The 24544-nt window shown below is 46.6% G+C and overlaps 1 protein-coding gene across 5 annotated transcripts in view; it reads left to right on the top strand.

Annotated features, from left to right (window-relative positions):
• COL16A1 (collagen type XVI alpha 1 chain) overlaps window positions 1-24544 on the top strand; it is a 950832-nt gene that overhangs the window by 676968 nt on the left and 249320 nt on the right. For 3 of the 5 annotated variants that reach the window (XM_078680645.1, XM_078680646.1, XM_078680643.1), the window contains 4 exons: window positions 18769-18822; window positions 19147-19185; window positions 22779-22880; window positions 23534-23575. In XM_078680645.1, coding sequence (XP_078536771.1) covers window positions 18769-18822; window positions 19147-19185; window positions 22779-22880; window positions 23534-23575 — 237 coding nt within the window. The remainder of the gene's footprint in view (window positions 1-18768; window positions 18823-19146; window positions 19186-22778; window positions 22881-23533; window positions 23576-24544) is intronic. The other 2 variants (XM_078680648.1, XM_078680647.1) reach the window with 1 other exon arrangement.

Here is a 24544-nt window from a genome sequence, read left to right as displayed (position 1 = left end):
AGACAGTTATGGAAAACCTCAAGTGGAGATGGAATTGAGTGAACAGTTAAAATGAGCTGAGTACTGTCATCAAAATAAGTAAATTAATGCTATGAGATCTGCCTTTGATCTGGTGCCCTGTAAAATCTTGTGGGATGTTTTGGAGGACATGGGGGTACCTATTGATCTCCTTAACATCATTAGGAGACTCCATTCAGATAACTTTGCCCAAGTCAGGAGTGGTAAATGGGGCAGTCTTACATCTAAAATCCCAGTCAATAGAGGAGTCAGACAAGGGTGCGTACTGGCACCTAATTTATTTTGTCTCTTCATTAATGCTTTGATTGCCCACCTTAAAGGTGTAAAAGACATTGACACCCCAAAAATGAGAGGAGAACAGGTGGTGGCATTAATGTTTGCAGACAAAACTCTTCTGTTGTCAAAATCTCCCATGGGAATTCAACGTGCCCTGGATAGCTTTGCGAACTTTTGTCATATAAGGGGGTTGGAGATCAATACACAGAAAACCAAATTCATGGTCTGCAATCCAACTAAGACCCGCTGTCCCAATCCCTCTTTGAATGGCGTATCTTTGGACAGGGTCACTGTTTTTGACTACCTGGGTATCACTCTTATGGACAAAATGGACTGGTCCACTCAATTGTCAAAGACTAAACTGAGACTAGCACAGATTACGGGTGTTTTTTTAAAATTACACCGAGAGTCCTCTTCTAAGCCAGTAGCATCGATTATTGAAATCCATAAAGCTCAAGCCAGGGGAGTAATCCTATATGGAGCTGAATTGTGGGGCCATTGCCAGGTGGGTGGTATTAGTAAGACCGAAAACCAATTCCTAAGATCTTTGTTAGCCCTCCCATCTAGTACTCCCCTCACCCCGTTGAGAATGGACCTGGGTATTAGACCTTTAGAAGAGGAAGTTGCTTTACGCCCTATTGTTTATTGGCGTAGGTTGTGGATGACCCCTGAACTATTTCATTTTAGAACAGCTTTGGAAGAGTTATTAATTCTTTCTGGGTCAGAGAGAATACCTTGGCTTGTTTTTATAAAAAAGGAATGTCTGAGATTAGACTTGCCTGGCCTCTAGTATAATCCTCTTGTTGTCTGCGCCCATCTGTCTCGTCTTGAATTGATCAAGTTGGACCGCAATAAAAGACTAGAGGCCATCCTTGGTAATTCATCTCTGGGCCCACTTACAGTTCAGTTTCTTAATCTTAAAGAGGCTTATATAGTGGAACCATTCTTAGATGAAATCTTCCCTCCTACAGCGAGGAAATATTATCTTCAATTTAGATATGGAACACTTCCAGTAAGGACCTTCACCAACAAATGGTCGACTACCAAAACGATAGAATGTCCAGCGTGTGGGGCAAATGAAGAATCTGAGGCCCATGTTTTCTTTTTTTGCCCGACTTACAAATCCATACGGCAACGTTGGCTTATCCAACTCTGTAAAAACTTGGGATTCAAACATTATAAAGAGGCCCTCAGAACACTTAAGAGTAATACTTCTACCCCAGTCGTATTCTCAGTTTCACGCTTTATTGACGCCATGTGGCGAAGGAGTAGATCTTATCTGTAGAAGGAAAGGATTTATGTACAGTACTTAACTCTTTTTATTGTTGTACAGTTTTTTAAATTTGTATATTTGTATTTATTATTAGTGCTCCTTGTACAGTGTTCTTAACAAATGTTTAGGATGGTTACTATGTATCTTTTGTCATGTATTCCTATAGGTTCTGAATCGATCCCCCTATTCCTGACCCTATTCTGGTTAAACTAACTATCAAGTTAACTAACAGTCAGCCCATGAGGCAAGAAAAGCCCCCATGATGCAGATACCGTTATCTGACGCAGTCACACTACGGCACAGGAACGTGTTATCTGATTAGGTCATAACGCTTGAGATCTAATTAGACAAGCGACATTCCTCCAGCCCCTGATAAGGCATACGACGTTCTCATAACAAATCAAACCTATGACAACCTGGAAAATCCGTGCGGCCATTGTTTTGATTTCACAGAGAACTTCAGTAAAAGAATGTGCTAATGAGCAAGTCGTATGACATCTTTATTGACGTATCTATGTCCATCCTTACGTCAATCTCGGCACCTTTAAGGTATAAATATTGCCGATCTTGCCATATGCAAACACACGCGTGGTGACGAGACGGAGCAGCCATACTTGCCGAAGCCAAGAGCAGAGCAGACCCCGCTGGCAGCAGCCCCGCCTTCCTGACGCGCTGAGAGACGCGCTGCTATCTCCTGCCGAGAGACCCAGCACCGGCGCTTTCGGGCAGCCCTCGCAGGCGGCCTGGAATATCGAGAGCAGAGAAAGAGATACCATTCCTTATTTCATCCTAACTTCCAGGTACAGAACTGAATAGCCCCTCACAGAGAATTCTTTAGTTATTCACTTGGCAAAAACAAACTTAACTTAAACTGTAACTTTCTATTCCCGCCCACGCATTAGACTTAGGTCAGGTACACGGGGTAGGCGTATTTAGAAACACCAGTTGAGTACGTTTAGTCAAATGTATATGTGTATGTAATATATTTTAATCATTTTAAACATCATATGGCTCAGAAACCATATCAATGTTTTTACAGTATTATTTTATACTATTGCTTTTAATGTATGCACTTTACTTAACTATAAGTATCGCAATAATATCGATCCATTTCTCTTGTATGAGAAAAGAGACTGATCAATAAATAACACCTTTTTATTGAACACGCCCGTCTCTTCCTTTTCTCTACAATCTGATGAGACTAAGAATGCACGTACTGACTGAGTAAAATAATTGCCTTGTGCTCACACGACTCTGGAGATACACTCTTGATTAGGGGAGAGCAAAGTTGTCATGTTCTATGGTTGTCAGAAACTAAATCCCTTCTTGTCTAATCAGGGGAGTTAATTCTTTCCTGAACATTCGAGAAAGTTTCTAGCGAACTCTGAGCTACGCTGGCAAACCCAAAACTTAAGTCTAGTATCGACAGTAGTAGACCTAGTTAACGTCTGGCCTAGGCCTTTACTCCTGTAGGTATTATTCCAATGCGCAGAGCCTATTGGGAAGATAGGAACTACACTACATGGCACCCAACGCGTTTGGAAAGGGCGATAAAACTAACGTAAGACATTTAGAGTAACTCAGTCGTGCTTTCTCACTCAGACCCCTTTTCCCACAATACTCCAAAGACGTCTGGAGTGGGTGAAAGGTAATATCCTCCAAGACCTCGCAGGAGGGAACTCCTATGTATGGTTCTTGGTATAGTCAACGTTGAAGGATAAACAGTTCCAAAATATTGTGCATCTAATCTCTGTTTCCATAAGAAACCTGATCTGCAAACAAACATAATACCATCCTGTCGGTAAAATGGGAGACAGTGATGACGAAAGAGAGGCAGTTAGATTAGCAGCTGAAATAGCAGCAGCAGATACTGCACTACAGGATGCAGACGCGGATATAATACTCATTCCGGTCAGCAAAAGGAAATCTATAACCTTAAAACTTATAGAGAATGGACTGACACCTAGAGGTGGCACAGTCATATTCGTAATTGAGGCACACGAATATCGGCAGACAGAGGTATACTATTCTTGGATACATTTTCCAGCAGCAAATGCTGTAACAAAGTACTTCCACTATTACAAAATAGAGGTACCACCTGACATTTACACTCCTTTCGAGGAGGTGGAAGTACCACTCAAATTCCAAGAGCATTTGCTCTTATTTGATGGCGCCCTAATACATAACAATCACATTACAAGGCTCGGTCCTTTAGGTAGACCAGGAGCAACGTGGCCGGTCTTAGCCGGATACACACCACACCCAGACATCGAAGGGATGTCTACAGGAGAGCTGTTAATACAGCTAAAACAATTACTAAAAATTCATAGACAATTAGTCCAGTATGTAATGCGGACTTCAACAATTCAGCCAGCGATTAAACTTCCACAGCTGACCCCTCACCAGGGGAACACAAATAAAATCACGCCACAGAACATCCAATCCTGCCTAGGTAAAGTTCCGGCTAAACGGGAACAAGTACCATTCTGGTTGGCACAGAAAATCACCCAAATAGAGGCGGTGTTTCCTGACACCACCCCGCTAGAAAAACACAGGATTCTGACTATATGTCTCCCAATGGGAATCGCACCACACATAGAGGACTGTGACACTTGGGGTACAGTCTTTGCTTCAATCTACACAAAAACGCACGGTGTTCCATCCATTTCGGTAATACCAGATGTGCTAAAACAAATTCAAGATGAATACGGTCCAGAACCAGCTTTAACTCTTGGTATGAAATTACTGAAAGACTTCAAGCAGGTCTCGGCTATATTATTAGCCAATATAAAAGGTGAAGCAGCAAACGTGGCGATCCGCCAAAGGTTAAAAGAGACAGATATAGCAGACCAACCAGCTGAAATTGCCAGAATCATAGAAAAATCCTATGAGGAACTAGGTAGAGATAGTTTAGGTGGAATACCAGTAAAACCGCAACTGACTGAAAGTCCAGAAAAAATATTTTTTAATAATTCACCAAAAAAGAACTGGGATGGAAACAAACAATCCAATCCAAAAGAAAAGAAATTCCAGTCCCGAGGAAGGTCTCCTAGGCGAAGGGAGAAATCTCCGAACCAGAGACACAGGTCACCCCAGAGTGACCCCTCTGGGAAAAGATATAACCTTAGAAATAGGGATAATATTAAAAAACCTGATAGATATCAAGACATTGATACACGTCCCTCTCAATCTTTTCAGAATTCCTCGCAGAAATCGGAAAGAAGAGGACGATCAGAACAAAGAGAAGAGCACGCCAAGTCCAAAGACAAGGAACCTGCTCAGCTAAAAAAGAAATTATAATTTCCAAAAAAGAAGGTAGCCAGTATCAAGGTAGTTAACAATGCCGAGAATACTGAGGACACAACTGAAAAACGGAGAGTGGGCTCAGACAATGCTAGACAGCGCAGCAGAAGTGAGCATAGCTCGCAAAGTCCTTATGAATCATCTGGAGACAGTGGACACGAATGAATATCTTCAAGTGGAAACTGCAGACACCAGAGTTAGCAAACCCCACAAGATATACGAGATAACATTACGTATAGAGGGAGATAAGACTAGGAAAATAAGGGGAATATTTTGGGATAATCTCTCCAAGGGCTATGATATCCTTCTAGCTGAAAAAGACTGGCCACCAGAGTTTGTTAGGGAGTGCCCTCATGGCGAAGAAATAATTATGCCTGCCTTCTCGAATCAAATCCCGATTCATAAAAAATATACACTTGCCAGAAAGTGGGCAGTGGCTCTAGCACCTGCTTTATATAAAAATCATGTAGGATGGGATGAGGATTCTCCTCCTCACAAAATCCAGTTAAAATCACAACCTACTGCACAAAGGCAGTACCCAATTAAGCAAGAAGCTAAAAAACAGGTAAATGAAATACTAGATCAGCTAGAATACCAGGGGGTGATTGAAACTTGCACCTCACAAATGAACAATCCTTTGTTTCCGGTCTCCAAACCAGACAATTCATATCGTCTAGTTTTGGATTACCGACACCTTAACACATGTTGCAAAACCTTTGCAGTGCAAAACTCACACAGTGCTGCACTAATGAATAACATAGTGCGCAAAAAATACAAAACAACCTTGGACATCTCCAATGGATTCTTTTGTCAAAACATAGCACCAGAGAGCAGATATTTAACTGCATTCTCGGTAAATGGCACTCAAAAACAATTCTGTCGGTTAGCCCAGGGGTACAAGAACAGCCCGGGGGTATTCTCAGCGAGAGTAACAGAATTACTTCAACTATATGATAATGAAGCATTATCTTATGTCGATGACATTTACTTAACAGATGATGACTTGGAGACTCACTTGAAAAGAGTGAACACCATAATACTTGGGTTCGCAGCAGAGGGTTACAAATTCAATTTTAAAAAATCCAGAATTACCAATCTAACATTCTTATTCTTAGGATATGAATTATCAAGTGAAGGCAAAAGCCTGGCTGACAATTTCCTAGAGAAATGTGCCGTAATCCAAGCTCCTAAAACACTAAAAAACTTACAGTCAATTCTAGGCTTCCTAAATTTCGGAAGAACATACATTGCAAATTACGCAGAAAGGGTCAAACCCCTTTATGATCTAATTAAACCAGACTTTAAAAGATCCAATTGGACTCAAACACACACAGAAATTTTGAGATCCTTACAAACAGACATGCTAATTAAAACAAAATTAGAAACACGTGATAACACACGCAATCTTGTGATTCGAGTCATCCCAGGGAGATGCGGATTCACATACCTGACCTCTAATGAGGGAGAAAAGGTACCAATTGCATTCAAATCACACTTGTACACTAAGGCTGAAATGAAATTTAGCCCAACGGAAAAAATTCTTACAGCAACACAGACAGCTATAGCAAAAGAACGAGCCCTGGCACAAGGTAAACGAATAGTAATCGTGACACCAATACCAGCCTTAGAGGCGGTAACAAAGGCAAGCATTCCAAATGCTAAAGCACTCCATCCGAGATGGATACAATGGGCTAACTCTCTTGCTGCTGTACGAATTTGATCCTTACTTAAAAACACAAGAATTTCTCCAATATGAATTTGAATGTCCTCCGCCAACCGAAATTCTGCCTCTAGATCACTACGGCTGTATAATATATACAGACGGATCAGCACAACCCGCAGTAGGGGGTAAACAAGCTTACAGTGCTGCGTGCGCGATTGTTAAAGGTCGTTGGCACGAAGGGAAATTTAAACCAACCCTCACTAAAACACAATCCCTAGGAGATTGTACAGCTCAGCGAGCTGAACTACTAGCATTCAAGATGGCGCTTGAAAATACCGATCGAGAATTCCCCACACTCATTGTGTGCGAATCGTATTATTGCGTTCAGTCTTATAATGAATACTTGCAGATCTGGCTTCAGAATGGTTTCAAGGATGCGAAAGGTGGCACAATCAAGCATAAAATGCTCTGGGAACAAGTAGTTCTTTTACAGAAAGAACTACCAAAGACTCACGTGATACACACGCTGAGTCATCAACGTGATGGCGTTCACGTTGCAGGGAATTCATTGGCTGATGAGGCCGCGAAGGCAGCTGTGCAAACGGCTTCCGTAGCTGCCGTCACCCGGTCAAAAACTAAAATAGACAGCGAAATATTACAAGCTGTCAGCGCTTCAGAAAAGGATTCGATAGAACCACTCCCTAAAGGCTTTCCAGTAAAATACTCATACATAACTGATGCAAACAATGTTCCTTTTGCTCGAATCCCTGGAGTGGGGTATAGGGCAATTCCAAACATGGAACATAGGTTAGGACTAATAATAGCGGCACACGAAGGGCTTGCTTCTATCCATGCTGGCGTCTCAGCCACAGTATCATTATTAAAACAGAGATACTGGTGGCCACAAATGAGAAGACAAACGAGGAACTATGTTCTAGAATGTGAAATATGTCAAAAAATTAAAGTATCAACGGTGAGACGTCCAGCGCAGACGCCCCTTCTAATCTCGGATAAACCATTAGCCTGTGTTTATCTAGACCACTGTGGTCCCTTACAAAGGGATGGTAACTATAAATATATCTTGGTCGCAGTGGATTCATGCACGAGATTCATATGGATGTGGCCCCAGCGAACGGCTGACGCCAGAACTGTTATAAAAGATTTGCGAGTCTTTATCGGCACATACGCAATTGGCATGCTGCATTCGGACAATGGTACTGCTTTTAGCTCTCGGGCTTATAAGGAGGCCATGGTCAGCATGGGCGTGCAATTGCGGTACTCTTGTCCATTTCACCCTGAGGGGAACGGAATTGTTGAAAGAAAAAACCGTGACATAAAGCAATCTATAACGGCAAAGGTATTAGGTTCAGGAGCTGGGTGGGTCAAACATCTAATAAGTGTCCAACGTAGTCTAAATAACTTGCCAAGAAATTCTCTGAAGGGATTCAGTCCGTACGAATTATTATTTGGAACTAGAATGATTATCTCTGACCTCGACAGTCAGACTTCAGTGGTTAAAGAAAAAAGCTTTGATGTCAAAGACCGTTTGGCTATTTTGCAGGACTTAAACAAAACAAGAAAAGACCTGAGCAACATACAGTTGAAACAACAGCCAACAACCACTGAAGAATCACCACCTGTCCCAGCAAGACCTGTCTGGATTCCAAAAGTCGGGGATCTAGTCAGGGAGAAGATCGCGGTAAAGAAGGAATTTGGGCCTTCTTACAGAAAAGCAGTTCCTGTCTTGTCTGTCAACGGGACAAGATCAGTTGTACTACCGCCACTTGCTGGTAAAAAGGAGAACAGAGTTGTATCCATCGACCTGGTAAAACCACAACATGTGGCCGATAACAAACAGTAGGCCAAGTGGACTCCCAATAAGTAGCAGAACACCAAGGTTTGCTACCAGTACAGAGGTCCTAACGAAGAGGCTCATCACATTCGAGACGCCTACAGAAGAACAACAAGGACTATGCAACAATGCAATAGAACTCAGACCTCTGAAAACCCAAATAAAAACATTTAGCAGAGACACACCAATCTATAATGAAGTACCAAGTGAAAATGCAAGAAACAAAAATCCTGAAGCAATTGGAACAATTGACAGAACTGCATCCGGCTACTTCATAAACTTCGCTGATTCCTCTGAAAGCCTCAGTGAATCAAAGACACAGCCATCATCAAAAACCTTTAAAGAAAAAGCTAATGAACTTTTGAACCAACTGAAAGAAACATATCTGATTTCTCCATGGATTGAATTTTGGGTGGGTTTTGGTGCATTTATCCTCATACTTTGGCTCATCATGGTACTTACTTTGGGACGCTTCATTGAGGGAAAATATGCTAAAATGGACACAGCAAGTCAGAACATCAACTTGATCCTCAAACCACACACATCTTCACACGTCGAGAAAAGAGAACTTTCTTCAGCCAACTTCACAGCCAATCCGATACCTGGTGGGGTAGCCTGGGACAACACTGACTATGAAATTTATGGTCCGGTCGAGATCCTGAAATATCCACACCAAATTAAGATCTCATTGAGTGACTTTGTAAAACCAAACCATACTTGCCGAAGCCAAGAGCAGAGCAGACCCCGCTGGCAGCAGCCCCGCCTTCCTGACGCGCTGAGAGACGCGCTGCTATCTCCTGCCGAGAGACCCAGCACCGGCGCTTTCGGGCAGCCCTCGCAGGCGGCCTGGAATATCGAGAGCAGAGAAAGAGATACCATTCCTCATTTCATCCTAACTTCCAGGTACAGAACTGAATAGCCCCTCACAGAGAATTCTTTAGTTATTCACTTGGCAAAAACAAACTTAACTTAAACTGTAACTTTCTATTCCCGCCCACGCATTAGACTTAGGTCAGGTACACGGGGTAGGCATATTTAGAAACACCAGTTGAGTACGTTTAGTCAAATGTATATGTGTATGTAATATATTTTAATCATTTTAAACATCATATGGCTCAGAAACCATATCAATGTTTTTACAGTATTATTTTATACTATTGCTTTTAATGTATGCACTTTACTTAACTATAAGTATCGCAATAATATCGATCCATTTCTCTTGTATGAGAAAAGAGACTGATCAATAAATAACACCTTTTTATTGAACACGCCCGTCTCTTCCTTTTCTCTACAATCTGATGAGACTAAGAATGCACGTACTGACTGAGTAAAATATTTGCCTTGTGCTCACACGACTCTGGAGATACACTCTTGATTAGGGGAGAGCAAAGTTGTCATGTTCTATGGTTGTCAGAAACTAAATCCCTTCTTGTCTAATCAGGGGAGTTAATTCTTTCCTGAACATTCGAGAAAGTTTCTAGCGAACTCTGAGCTACGCTGGCTAACCCAAAACTTAAGTCTAGTATCTACAGTAGTAGACCTAGTTAACGTCTGGCCTAGGCCTTTACTGCTGTAGGTATTATTCCAATGCGCAGAGCCTATTGGGAAGATAGGAACTACACTACACTTTCATGATCTTTTGATCGAAATAAAGATTAATTGACTGACTGGCTATGAGATCTGATCAGTCAAGCCAAAGTTCTCAAGTAGAGTTTAAGCAATGCCACACTGAAAGAGTATCCCTGCATTACCCCCTGTCTAACTGCATTTACATTGAACAGAAAGGCGGGAGAGGGATGGCCAGATTAAATGTACGCTAATTCAAAGCCAGGCCTCTGACACTGACCTCTGTTAGCATAGTCACCATGATATTTTGGCTTACTTTATCAAAGGCAGCAGACAGCTCAAGTAGTACTTGGACCACTAAATGGCCTTTGTCTACTGTGAATCTAAGATAATCCAGCGCAGAGACCAGCTCCTATTCGGTTCCGATGGCGGGACAAAAGCACTATTGAGCTTTGTCCAAATGAGAGTGGTGCTCCAAGAATTCAGAAAGAAGTTTGTTGACATGTTTTTTAAAGATCGTGCCTGGAAAGTGCAGGATGGTGATTGGTCGAAAATGACTGATATATATAATGAATGATATAGAGATCTGCTGTGGGTTTCTTTAAGAGTGGGACCACCTTAGCATTTTTCCATTCATGAGGTATGACACCCGTGGCTAGCGAATGGTTACATATGGCCCATAATGGAGAGGCAAGTCAGTCTGATAATTCCACCCAGACCTTAGGGGGGCACACGGTCCAGGAGGGAGACAGAGGGGATGGAATTGGCAATATTCACAAAGACCTCGTCTGACATCTGCCTGAAGTTATCCAGAGATGGCATAGGTACCCAAAGCAGGTATGCGTAGGTTGTCACTAAGAGCATTTAGTCAACTGGTGGTCGACAGCTGAGATGATATTCAGAACTTTATTCTCAAAAAAATCAGCTTAATTGTCATACAACATTTGTGAAGGAGCATCAGATTGTGAAGTGGAATCAAGTGAGGTTTGTAAGAGTCCATTTTTCTACAGCGTCCTCCTTTTCAGATATCTTAGTACTCCCTTCTGTATACTGTGTCCTTTGGTTTCCATATGGAGCGTATATCTTCTGGCATTTCTGAAATCATTCAGATGTCGAGTTTAAAAGTTCCTCTCCAAAGGCTTTTATAAATTAGAGGTTTACCTTTCATGTTTGGAAGGGCAGTATGATTGCTGCACATTAAATGATATTTCAGACTTGTAACAGTGATGAATCCACGAATGCAACCAGCTGACCACTAAAACAAAAGAATTGTCCCGCAATACCCATAAAAAGCGTTTGTTATTTACAGCCAAGTTAGCATATGTAGTATCTCTCGCACACATCTCTATCTGAGAAATCAAACGGGCTTGCATAATCATGCCTGACAACACATATCTTACTCAGCATTCCTCACTCACCATACTGTACATCTCACGAAAACGACTTCATGCTTGTACCTTATTTTTAGGGCTCGGGCCTCCGCCTCCACGAAGTGGGGAGGCGGAGCTTCCCGAGATCTTATGCTATCAAAAGAAGAAGGAATTCAGAAAGGGCTCTTTCCAGGCACATTCCTTAGATTTTTATGGCATCTGCCTAGTGATTCGTCTTCGCTGTTCTGTTTTTTTTGTAGCGTTGACCTGATAGGCTATAAGTAATTTACGCGTGGCCGATGTGGCATATTGTGTGCGCGAACGAGCACGGCTGAGTGATTAATCTTAATTAGGAGCTGTCAGAGTGGCAGTGTAATGCAATCCAGATGGTGCCGCTTTTAACATTTAAGTTCCCGTGTATGTTCGTTTCCCAGAGCCGCTCCTGACAGACAGTGGACTGCGCGCGCCCTCACTACATTAGCATAAAAAAGCACAAGTGTTCCTTCAACAGCAGAACACACTAAGCAATCCAGCACATATAAGAGAACGGATGTAAACATACAATTCAGGTCAGATTTATTCGCATGGAGTGATGTTTTCAGTATGACATACATGCAGTGCATAGAAGACCCTAAGATGCTGCAAAGACTAATCAATCGGGTGCCGTAGACCAGTGTTACATTTTCTCAAAGTCACATTTTAAAATCGATTTTCTAAGTTACATTGCAAGCCTGAATAGCAATATAAACGCCTTCAAGAGAGCACATAGATCATAAGGCATGCCCCGCGCTTTAAATCACACTTGATGGCACCAAGTTCCTCAACTACTTGGTCATCTGTCAATTGGAGATTCCATGGACAACTTTATGATCATATGCAGTATTACAGAAAGCAATTTTACAGCAAAGATAATCGCTCTAATATTTTGTTTTGAATGCAACAGTGGAAACCAGGTACAAAAGGATTCGATGTGTGAGACGAGAATAGTAGGACCTTGCAGGAAACTGTCACATGTAAGCTGGCAATGGGGAAAAGTTTGCGCATTTCAAACTCCCACAGTACTGGTTTGAAAACAAAACAAAAACAACAAAAAAAAGAGCCAGAAGGGAAAAAAATTATAGATTTCTGACCAAAGGTGAAACAAGCAATATCCGATACCATCTAGTGCATAGTGGCGGTGCAGAGTGCAGAGTGGTGGTGCAGAGTGGTGGTGCAGAGTGGTGGTGCAGAGTGGCGGTGCAGAGTGGCGGTGCAGAGTGACAGTGCGGTGGTGCAGAGTGGCAGTGAGGTGGTGCAGAGTGGCGGTGCAGTGTGCAGAGTGGCGGTGCAGAGTGGCGGTGCAGAGTGGCGGTGCAGTGCAGAGTGGCGGTGCAGTGGTGCAGAGTGGCGGTGCAGAGTGGCGGTGCAGAGTGGCGGTGCAGAGTGGCGGTGCAGAGTGGGGGTGCAGAGTGGGGGTGCAGAGTGGCAGTGCAGAGTGCAGAGTGGCGGTGCAGAGTGGCGGTGCAGAGTGGCGGTGCAGAGTGGCGGTGCAGAGTGGCGGTGCAGAGTGGCGGTGCAGAGTGCAGAGTGGCGGTGCATAGTGGCGGTGCAGAGTGCAGAGTGGCGGTGCAGAGTGGCGGTGCAGAGTGCAGAGTGGCGGTGCAGAGTGGTGGTGCAGAGTGGCGGTGCAGAGTGGTGGTGCAGAGTGGCGGTGCAGAGTGGCGGTGCAGAGTGGCGGTGCGGTGGTGCAGAGTGGCAGTGCAGGGTGGCGGTGCAGAGTGGCGGTGCAGAGTGGCGGTGCGGTGGTGCAGAGTGGCGGTGCAGGGTGGCGGTGCAGAGTGGCGGTGCAGAGTGGTGGTGCAGGGTGGCGGTGCAGGGTGGCGGTGCAGGGTGGCGGTGCAGAGTGGCGGTGCAGAGTGGCGGTGCAGAGTGGTGGTGCAGGGTGGCGGTGCAGGGTGGCGGTGCAGAGTGGCGGTGCAGAGTGGCGGTGCAGAGTGGCGGTGCAGAGTGGCGGTGCAGAGTGGCGGTGCAGAGGTGCAGAGTGGCGGTGCAGAGGTGCAGAGTGGCGGTGCAGAGGTGCAGAGTGGCGGTGCAGAGGTGCAGAGTGGCGGTGCAGAGTGGCAGTGCGGTGGTGCAGAGTGGCGGTGCAGAGTGGCAGTGTGGTGGTGCAGAGTGGTGGTGCAGAGTGGCGGTGCAAAATGGCGGTGCAGAGTGGCGGTGCAGAGTGGCGGTGCACAGTGGCGGTGCACAGTGGCGGTGCAGAGTGCAGAGTGGCGGTGCAGAGTGGCAGTGCAGAGTGCAGAGTGGTGGTGCAGAGTGGCAGTGCAGAGTGGCAGTGCAGAGTGGCGGTGCAGTGGTGCAGAGTGGCGGTGCAGAGTGGCGGTGCAGAGTGGTGGTGCAGAGTGGTGGTGCAGAGTGCAGAGTGGCGGTGCAGAGTGGCGGTGCAGAGTGCAGAGTGGCGGTGCAGAGTGGCGGTGTGGCGGTGCAGAGTGGCGGTGCAGAGTGGCGGTGCAGAGTGGCAGTGCAGAGTGGCGGTGCAGAGTGGCGGTGCAGGGTGGCGGTGCAGAGTGGTGGTGCAGAGTGGCGGTGCAGGGTGGCGGTGCAGGGTGGCGGTACAGGGTGGCGGTGCAGAGTGGCGGTGCAGAGTGGCGGTGCAGAGTGGCGGTGCAGAGTGGCGGTGCAGAGGTGCAGAGTGGCGGTGCAGAGGTGCAGAGTGGCGGTGCAGAGGTGCAGAGTGGCGGTGCAGAGGTGCAGAGTGGCGGTGCAGAGTGGCAGTGCGGTGGTGCAGAGTGGCGGTGCAGAGTGGCAGTGTGGTGGTGCAGAGTGGTGGTGCAGAGTGGCGGTGCAGAGTGGCGGTGCAGAGTGGCGGTGCAGAGTGCAGAGTGGCGGTGCAGAGTGGCGGTGCAGAGTGCAGAGTGGTGGTGCAGAGTGGCGGTGCAGAGTGGCGGTGCAGAGTGGCAGTGCAGAGTGGCGGTGCAGTGGTGCAGAGTGGCGGTGCAGAGTGGCGGTGCAGAGTGGCGGTGCAGAGTGCAGAGTGGCGGTGCAGAGTGGCGGTGCAGAGTGCAGAGTGGCGGTGCAGAGTGGCGGTGTGGCGGTGCAGAGTGGCGGTGCAGAGTGGCGGTGCAGAGTGGCGGTGCAGAGTGGCGGTGCAGTGCAGAGTGGCGGTGCAGTGGTGCAGAGTGGCGGTGCAGAGTGGCGGTGCAGAGTGGCGGTGCAGAGTGGCGGTGCAGAGTGGTGGTGCAGAGTGGCAGTGCGGTGGTGCAGAGTGGTGGTGCAGGGTGGCGGTGCAGAGTGGCGGTGCAGAGTGGCGGTGCAGAGTGGCGGTGCTGAGTGGCGGTGCAGAGTGGCGGTGCAGAGTGGCGGTGCAGAGTGGTGGTGCAGAGTGGTGGTGCAGAGTGGCGGTGCAGAGTGGCGGTGCAGAGTGGCGGTGCAGAGTGGCAGTGCAGAGTGGCAGTGCAGAGTGGCGGTGCGGTGGTGCAGAGTGGCGGTGCAGTGCAGAGTGGCGGTGCAGAGCGGCGGTGCAGAGTGGCGGTGCAGGGTGGCGGTGCAGAGTGGCGGTGCAGAGTGGCGGTGCAGAGTGGCGGTGCAGGGTGGCGGTGCAGAGTGGCGGTGCAGAGTGGCGGTGCAGAGTGGCGGTGCAGAGGTGCAGAGTGGCGGTGCAGAGTGGCAGTGCGGTGGTGCAGAGTGGCGGTGCAGAGTGGCAGTGCGGTGGTGCAGAGTGGTGGTGCAGAGTGGCGGTGCAGAGTGGCGGTGCAGAGTGGCGGTGCAGAGTGGCGGTGCAGAGTGGCGGTGCAGAGTGGCGGTGCAGAGTGGCGGTGCAAAGTGGCGGTGCAGAGTGCAGAGTGGCGGTGCAGAGTGGCGGTGCAGAGTGCAGAGTGGTGGTGCAGAGTGGCAGTGCAGAGTGGCAGTGCAGAGTGGCGGTGCAGTGGTGCAGAGTGGCGGTGCAGAGTGGCGGTGCAGAGTGGCGGTGCAGAGTGGCGGTGCAGAGTGCAGAGTGGCGGTGCAGAGTGCAGAGTGGCGGTGCAGAGTGGCGGTGCAGAGTGCAGAGTGGCGGTGCAGAGTGGCGGTGCAGAGTGCAGAGTGGCGGTGCAGAATGGCGGTGTGGCGGTGCAGAGTGGCGGTGCAGAGTGGCGGTGCAGAGTGCAGAGTGGCGGTGCAGAGTGGCGGTGCAGAGTGGCAGTGCAGAGTGCAGAGTGGCGGTGCAGAGTGGCGGTGCAGAGTGGCGGTGCAGAGTGGCAGTGCAGAATGGCGGTGCAGAGTGGCGGTGCAGAGTGGCGGTGCAGAGTGGTGGTGCAGTGCAGAGTGGCGGTGCAGTGGTGCAGAGTGGCGGTGCAGAGTGGCGGTGCAGAGTGGCGGTGCAGAGTGGCGGTGCAGAGTGGCAGTGCGGTGGTGCAGAGTGGCGGTGCAGAGTGGCAGTGCGGTGGTGCAGAGTGGCGGTGCAGAGTGGCAGTGCGGTGGTGCAGAGTGGCAGTGCAGAGTGGCAGTGCAGAGTGGCAGTGCAGAGTGGCGGTGCAGAGTGGCGGTGCAGAGTGGCGGTGCAGAGTGGCGGTGCAGAGTGGCGGTGCAGAGTGGCGGTGCATAGTGCCGGTGCAGAGTGCAGATGACAGTGCATATCTACAGGCTAGTGAAGCCAATGCATATCTACAGGCTAGCAACGACAGTGCATATCTACAGGCTAGCGATGACAGAGCATATCTACAGGCTAGCGATGACAGAGCATAACTACAGCCTAGTGATGCCAATGCATATCTACAGGTTAGCGATGACAGTGCATATCTACAGGCTAGCGATGACGGTGCATATCTACAGGCTAGTGAAGCCAATGCATATCTACAGGCTAGTGATGACAGTGCATATCTACAGGCTAGCGATGACAAAGCATATCTACAGGCTAGCGATGACAGTGCATACCTACAAGCTAGCGATGATAATGCATATCTACAGGCTAGCTACGACAGCGCATATCTACAGGATAGCAATGACAGCGCATATCTACAGGCTAGCGATGACAGTGCATATCTACAGGCTAGCGATGACAGTGCATATCTACAGGCTAGCGATGACAGAGCATATCTACAGGCTAGCGATGACAGAGCATAACTACAGCCTAGTGAAGCCAATGCATATCTACAGGTTAGCGATGACAGTGCATATCTACAGGCTAGCGATGACGGTGCATATCTACAGGCTAGTGAAGCCAATGCATATCTACAGGCTAGTGATGACAGTGCATATCTACAGGCTAGCGATGACAAAGCATATCTACAGGCTAGCGATGACAGTGCATACCTACAAGCTAGCGATGATAATGCATATCTACAGGCTAGCTACGACAGCGCATATCTACAGGATAGCAATGACAGCGCATATCTACAGGCTAGCGATGACAGTGCATATCTACAGGCTAGCGATGACGGTGCATACCTACAGGCTAGTGAAGCCAATGCATATCTACAGGCTAGCGATGATAGTGCATATCTACAGGCTAGCAATGACAGTGCATACACTCACAAGGAGACCACAGCCAGCTGAGGTGCAATCTTCACCCACTCACAAGAACGACATCACAGGCAGCAGCAGTGCAAGCTTCTTACACTCACAAGGAGACCACAGGCAGCAGAGGTGCAAGCTTCTCACACATAAGACGGACATCACAGGCAAGTGGTGCAATATTGGCACATTCACAAGGAGATCCCTAGCAGTACACACCACATGAACACACTCCATAACACATAGCAACAATACATTGGCATTTACAATGCCATTAGCTCAAACTCAAATAAATCCGAGCCCGATTGCATTTCTAATGCTTGTTTCTGCATGTTTTCACTTTTTGCACCTTCCCCAAACCACTGTATTTATTCAAGGACTTTTGTATGGTGCGAAATATGTTGCCCTGCAGCTGCTTCGGAGCATTAGATGGTGCTAGGTGTACATCTTAGATTCAGACCAACCAAAGAAACTTGAGGAGGAATAAAAATGGCTGATGATTCCTGAAAGAGAACAGGGAGACCTTTAGTTTTAAAATATTTTATTTGCATGTTTCACAACAGAAAACAGGATGTCAACTACCAGAAAATGATATAGCGTGTTGCAAACATGCTGCAATCTAACACACCTCCCACTCAGGTTAAATAGGAATTGAGCACGCACCGAGCTCTCCCACCATAAGCAGTACATACGACAGCATGGCACCACTGAGTCTGTAATCAGGAAGGGCCTCAGTGTGTTTCCCTCTGGACCCGGTCCGAGTATATAGAGGCAACCTCTGGCTTTATTCCTGTCCTCCTCTGCCAAGGGGCATCAGAACCGAGAGGCGTGAGTCCATCGTGTTGAGAGATCTCCAGGGTATCAGGTTCTTGGGAAGATATTTTTGGTAGCAGGTTCCAGTCCCACGATAGGGAGGTGTTGGCCCGTACAAGCATCGAGGTGCCAAAAGCATCTTTGAAAGGAGTGGTTTAGAAGTCTTTACTAAACTTGGGGTAGGTAGATTGACCTCTCGAAGACGCTTCCGATCTTTGAGAGGTTCTCTCCATGCCTTATTCCTCTATGCCTTATTCTTCCTTTCTTCCTCATCATTCCTAACACCACGGCTTACTACCAATGCATTACTCTCCGTGTTTTACTCCACATGCCAAATTCCTACAACTTGCTTCCTATGCCTTATCCCTCAACTTACTTCCTATGCTTAGCTCCTAATCAATCCTTAAGAAGAATCTTGGAATGGTGGTTCCAGTTTGAAAATCTGTTTTGTTTAAACTTCTGTTTCATAGTATCTGCCATTTAATTAGGAGCATGTGGTAACCCCCGATATTTTGTTTTTCTTATTTCTGTTCTCTTCTGGTTCATGAATATCCTCCCACTGTTTCTGAACCAGTTACCCTTTCATGTAAAAGTTGCACTTGAGCTAGAACCTTTGTGAAGATTTGTAAGCGGGTATTTCAGCGAAACGCTTTTTCGAAGGCTCCTTACACGTCACAGCACTCATGCTTCTTATTAAGAAAGGTTTAGTTGGATCTTTTGTGGATCAAATATAATCTCTATTGGGTGCCACTCTGAGCTAGTCTTCAGATACAGGCAGACTGCTTAGCTCGGGTGGTTAGTTTGTTTCTACTCACTTTGGAACATGTGCAATTCAAAATCCTTTGCAAGTCCACCCATCAGCATGCAATAAACACGACTGCATTGCTCCCCACCTTCAATACGCTCCAGCTACAATCTTTATTACATGCACTATACACTGTCATGCACCTACCTTCCTTATGCATGAAAGTTATGATAACATGCTGCTCTCCACTTATTGCATGTTGCTACAAATAATATGTACTTTTTAGAGCATTGATGTAGAATAGGAGACCAGAGTAAGATGGAGAATTGGAGCTATGTAGAGAAAGAATGTCAGGGAAAGATGGCAGACAAGAGCTGTGTAGAAGAATTTATATCTTCCAGATCTTTTTATTGGCTTTAGGGAATTCCCGGACACAATGGCATGCCAGGACAACCTGGGGTACCTGGAGATTTGGTAGGTATAAGACAGGTTTGATTTATGTGTGTCAGCCCGACTTTCTACCTGTTGCTCCAGTGTCTGTGCTTGCTTTCATTCCTGCCCTCACCTGTGAGTAGTGAGCTCTCGTGAAGGTAGTATATAGGAACTGGTAATAAAAAAATCCAAGTGGAAAAAGGTCTTACGCTTTATAGAATTGTGGTCTGCTCCCCTCCCCCGCCACTCGCCATGCTTCCGACTGCTTGTCAAGGGTGTTTGTTCCACAAACAGTTTTCAACTCACACTCTGAAAGTTCTTTTTTGATTATCACCTGGGTTTCTTCTTTCCTGTTTTCTGTTTTAGGGTCCGCAGTCAGCAGAGAGGACCATTGACATCCTGAAGGTAAGCTCTCACCTCTTGTGATGGGTAAGATTGGGATCGAGTGGAGAGGAGTTGCTGGAACAGATGAGAGTGCTAGGTGGTTGGCATGCTGGGAGGGAGAACAAAACACGGGCTTGGCATATATATTTTTATTCAGTTCATAATAATTCATAACTTGTGCCTCCACATTATCAGATGCTCTTGATGTTTCTTGTGCCTCAGGATTAAGCTACTCATTTAGAAGTTGTCAGGTGTGAGGTGACAGACAGAAATTGGCAGATCTGTCCACCAAGCTTGCAGTTCCCACAGTCTTAAAATGTGACATAAGCACAGGATTTCTGACAACAGAGCCTCAGTGGTCTCAACTCATTTGTTCGACATGGTGGCCTACACGCCACTGTGGTGTGGTAAATATCACCATTTCCCCTACATAGCTCACCATGCAAGGCATAGCTAATCTAGACAGGTACAACTTGCCCCTTGCACAGATAGAAATCTCCCTGTGAATCATGGTCTTAGATTTCATAAACAACTCCTTCTTTGGGTGTTTGTTTCTATAACAGACAAACGTGTTAAAAACATGGTGCCCACAACAGCAGTTATCTGCGCCGTCACCTACATCACTTTCATCGCAAGATGCCTGAGAGGTATAGTAATCCCTCTCTGTCATCTCTGAATATTGCAGACAATCCTCTATTAGGGTAGTGAATGCCTGGGTCTCAGCCCTCTGTCGGGCTGTTGGTTTGCCTTCTAATGTCCACAGACCTGCCCCATAGTACCTGTTATGGAAATTTGAACCACTACCACCTCACATAAAAAGCATGAATCATATTTTGTTGTATGAGAAGAGCCAGCAAAAACGTTCAGTGCTCCCTATACAGCAGAATATCTCATTCCCCTACTTCCTCATACAGCAGTATGCCTGATATGTCTCAGAGTTCTAGATGCAGTTATTCCCTATGCTACACTTCCATTGACAATGACATGCTCTGTACGTCCACATAGAGCAGAGTAATTATGGCTTGTATCATTATCATTATTCCACATGGGACATCACGTCCTGTGCCCAGACAGCGGAACATATCACATGTTTTTGGTGCACCATTAATGAGAGGACATCATGCTCTGCAGGGCCTCATCTAACATCGTCTTCATGCTCTCTGATGTCTACACGAGGAGGCAGTCTCATGTCCTATACAATAGAAGATAAGGTTGAGGGTCTGAACCCATCTGCTTCACAACACAATGACAAAAGGTTCAGGCTCGGAATTGCCCACCATAGCGAGCTGGGGCTCACACACTCCATCGGGGCATATCAGCAAGTGCCGGCGATAATTATCGCTAAGCGCGCTTAGCGCAAGGATAATTATCGTCGGCTAGTGCAGGATTTTATCGCTGAAATAGCGTGCTATCAGCAACGCTTATCTCCAAAGTGATAAAATTCCATGAGCAAGCTGCCAAATGTGCGATTATCACTGGGAATCCAGCGATAATCGCACAACGTTTGGCGATAGCTTGATGATAGGGCAGGGCAGACTTAGCCATTATATCCACCTTCTATTGGATATAATGGCTAAGTCAGACTGAACAGTACAAAAGGAGGTGGTGATGGACGGAGCATCTGAACCAATCAAACACTCACACCCAGTCAAAAGATCTGGGTTTAATCCATTACCGTTCTTTAGCCCACTCTGCCACCCCAGTTCTGTGCCTCATGGCAACAGTCCAGCCCGAACCGCCGGAAGCTTGTTTCCGGTCCAGGGAAGGCATGGCTTGGCAGTTCGGACTGGACTGTTCCCATGAGGCACAGGGTCAGACTGATTTGCATATGGCCATGTCTGAACTGGGGTGGCAGAGTGGGTTAAAGAACGGTGATGGATTAAACCCAGATCTGTTGACTGGATGTGAGTGTTTGATTGGTTCAGATGCTCCGTCCATCACCACCCCCTTTTGTACCGCTTTGTTCGCCATAAGTTGGCAGGGTATACTCAGACGTGAGTCCCTTGCTCACTTTGCCACTGGATTCAAGCAAGCCTGGCTGAAGACGGCCGAAATGCCAGAAACCGGTCCTAGGAAGCTTGTTTCCGGTTCAGGGAAGGCATGGCTTGGCAGTTCGGGCTGGACTGTTCCCATGAGGCACAGGGTCAGACTGATTTGCATATGGCCATGTCTGAACTGGGGTGGCAGAGTGGGCTAAAGAACGGTGCTGGATTAACCCCAGATCTGTTGACTGGGTATGAGTGTTTGATTGGTTCAGATGCTCCGTCCATCACCACCCCCTTTTGTACCGCTTTGTTTGCCATAAGTTGGCAGGGTATGCTCAGACGTGAGTCCCTTGCTCACTTTGCCGCTGGATTCAAGCAAGCCTGGCTGAAGACGGCTGAAATGCCAGAAACCGGCCCTAGGAAGCTTATTTCCGGTCCAGGGAAGGCATTGCTTGGCAGTTTGGGCTGGACTGTTCCCATGAGGCACAGGGTCAGACTGATTTGCATATGGCCATGTCTGAACTGGGGTGGCAGAGAGGGCTAAAGAACGGTGCTGGATTAAACCCAGATCTGTTGACTGGGTGTGGGTGTTTGATTGGTTCAGATGCTCTGTCCATCACCACCCCCTTTTGTACCGCTTTGTTGGCCATAAGTTGGCAGGGTATGCTCAGACGTGAGTCCCTTGCTCACTTTGCCACTGGATTCAAGCAAGCCTGGCTGAAGACGGCTGAAATGCCAGAAACCGGTCCTAGGAAGCTTGTTTCCGGTCCAGGGAAGGCATGGCTTGGCAGTTCTGGCTAGACTGTTCCCATGAGGCACAGGGTCAGACTGATTTGCATACAGCCATGTCTGAATTGAGGTGGCAGAGTGGGCTAAAGAACGGTGCAGGATTAAACCCAGATCTGTTGACTGGGTGTGAGTGTTTGATTGGTTCAGATGCTCCGTCCTTCACCACCCCCTTTTGTACCGCTAAGTCAGACTGAAAGCAGGCGTAAGGAAAGTAGCGATAACCGTGGTTAGCGCTACTTTTCTTATCGCTACGCAGGTTAGCGAGCAGCTTGCTGATAGGAGAAATGTTGGTTAGCGATATTTCTCATGTTATTTGGGGGAGGAACTCCCACTTTGCATCTCATTAGAGATGCACAACTGGGCGTTCAGGGAAATGGCGAAATGGCATGGAAACACGCACTAACGTACCCATGCTGATAGGGCGATAAAATGATCGCCGCTTTAGCGGCAAAAAGTGACGCTAAATCAGCGATTCTGCCCTTGATGATATGCCCCCATCATTCCTAACGCAGTGAAAGGGGTCATTCTCTGGAATGCTCAATAGAGTGAAAGAAGGACTCATGCTTTGTCATATCGCTACATCTCAGCATTGAAGACAGTGAACAACACTGCGATTCAGAAATGTCACAGCGTTGAAGGTAGATGGTCCAGGTGATATAGGTTAAGTATCCCCTTCAGATCACCATTTCAAATACTGCTGATAAAGTTATTTCTCTGTGTAATACACTTTTGTCACATTGCTAGGGTTTTGTTTGACAATGTATTTCACATTTATAGATGATGTTAATGCACAGGTATTGGTGCCATGATAACTGAGTATTACCTTTCCACTTTTACTAGAACATCTGTGGTGACTGTGTTCACACACCAAATGGCAATGTGAAAGGAGAAAAAGGGGACAGAGGTCGACCTGGAGTCCCTGGCTTGGAGAATTGTGAGAAGGTATGTATCTGCCAACCATTCAGCTCTTTCATTAGAGGAAACACCAGGAGTGTAAAGCCCAGTTTTATCAGTGACTGCGCCTGACTCAGATGTTGATAGGACTGATGGTGGTGTTAGGGATCCTAGTGGTCTCCACAGTAGCGTTAATGATAGAGGTGTGTACTATGAGGGTATGTTCAGCAATGTCGTTATTGTTTATGATGGTGCGGGTGATGTTCGGGATAGTCTCCGCATTTCCAGATGGAGTTTTGGGAAAGATGTATGTCCCCTGTTGGTGTTAGAGGTGGTGATGATATCGGTCTAGTGATAGCAGAGCACGTTGTTTAGAGGTGGTTGTGGGAGTGAAGGCTGTATTGTGAGTGGTGACCTTAGTAGGAAAAGGTGTTCCTGAATGGGTGATATTAGTAAGACTTTTCTGGTGGTGATGTTAGTGGTTCCAGTAGTGTTGTTTTTCAAGTGATGCTGGTGGCATTAATGATGTTTGTAGTGGTTGCAGTGATGGTGATAGCAGTGGGGATGTTGATAGTGGCAATTGTTTATGATGTTGTTTGTACTAGTAGTTATCACATTTATATTGCTCATAATAGTGATTGTGACTGCAGGTTCTCTGTATTAAGTGCATACACACTGACTGAGCTCTCCCTTTCTTGCAGTGTCTCACTGAGTTCCCCAATTCTAACCTACAAGAGGCTCAAGTGAGTATTTTGCATTGAATTGAGGACTCCTTTCTTAAAACTGTCATGTTGACTCAGTACAAGACATATACAGATTTTTTTTTCTGAACCTAAGGGCCAACTTACATGCATAGCCTCTGTACTCTGGTAGACTAAGCCTTCTAAAGATTTAGTGACATAATAACACCCTGCACACCACTTCGCCATCTTTTCATTGTGTATTTGGAACTGGTACTTGTTCGAACTGCGACAGACAATCAGATGGCGAACTGCTACTCCTGAGGGGTAGAACCTGCAACCGGTGTGAGTAAGAGGTCCTACAGCTAAATGGTAACTGTCTGTGATGTGCACCCTTTGTGTTCATCATCAGTCTTGTGCAGAAGTTTAACTCCAAAATAAATGCATTATTCAATGCCATGAGGGTTATGTCCCCGAAGGGTCATAATGGGAGCTGTTGACTACCAGAAAACCTCTCCCAACCCACAGTTTCTGTGTTTCTCCAATGCTAACAACATGTTTTTATGTTACATCTGGCCATGATTTCAGTTCCTTACCAATCCCATCCAATTTACTGAAACCCAACTGGCAGATCTGTCCAAGTAACAGCTTTGAAATCTATGTATTCCTTATTTACTCTGAGCCTATATCAGACTTATGATGTCTAGGGCTTCTTTCTCTGCAATTTCTGATGCTTTCTTCTACCCACAACTAGAAGTTTCCATCTCTGGTGATGCTTTAACCTGTACCAAAAGAGTGGTCTCTACACATGCCCTTTTCAGTGTTTCTATGCATTGTACAGGTCTCCATGAACACCTTCTCTGTTGTTACCTTGCCCTGCACTCAATTAGCAAGGTACATGTCTGCCTTCTAAGGTTGTTTTACGTCACCTTTGCTTCTGTCTGTCATCACTTCTTCTCTGTTTAATATGAATTTTATTTACCTCCATTCAAGTGCATCCTTAATGGAACTGCTTTCCTCTGAAAGCACTAC

This window comes from Lissotriton helveticus, chromosome 3_1 (assembly GCF_964261635.1).
Source record: "Lissotriton helveticus chromosome 3_1, aLisHel1.1, whole genome shotgun sequence".
NCBI lineage: Eukaryota > Metazoa > Chordata > Amphibia > Caudata > Salamandridae > Lissotriton > Lissotriton helveticus.
Note: the sequence above shows the minus strand (reverse complement) of the source record. Positions and strands in the feature narration are given on the sequence as shown.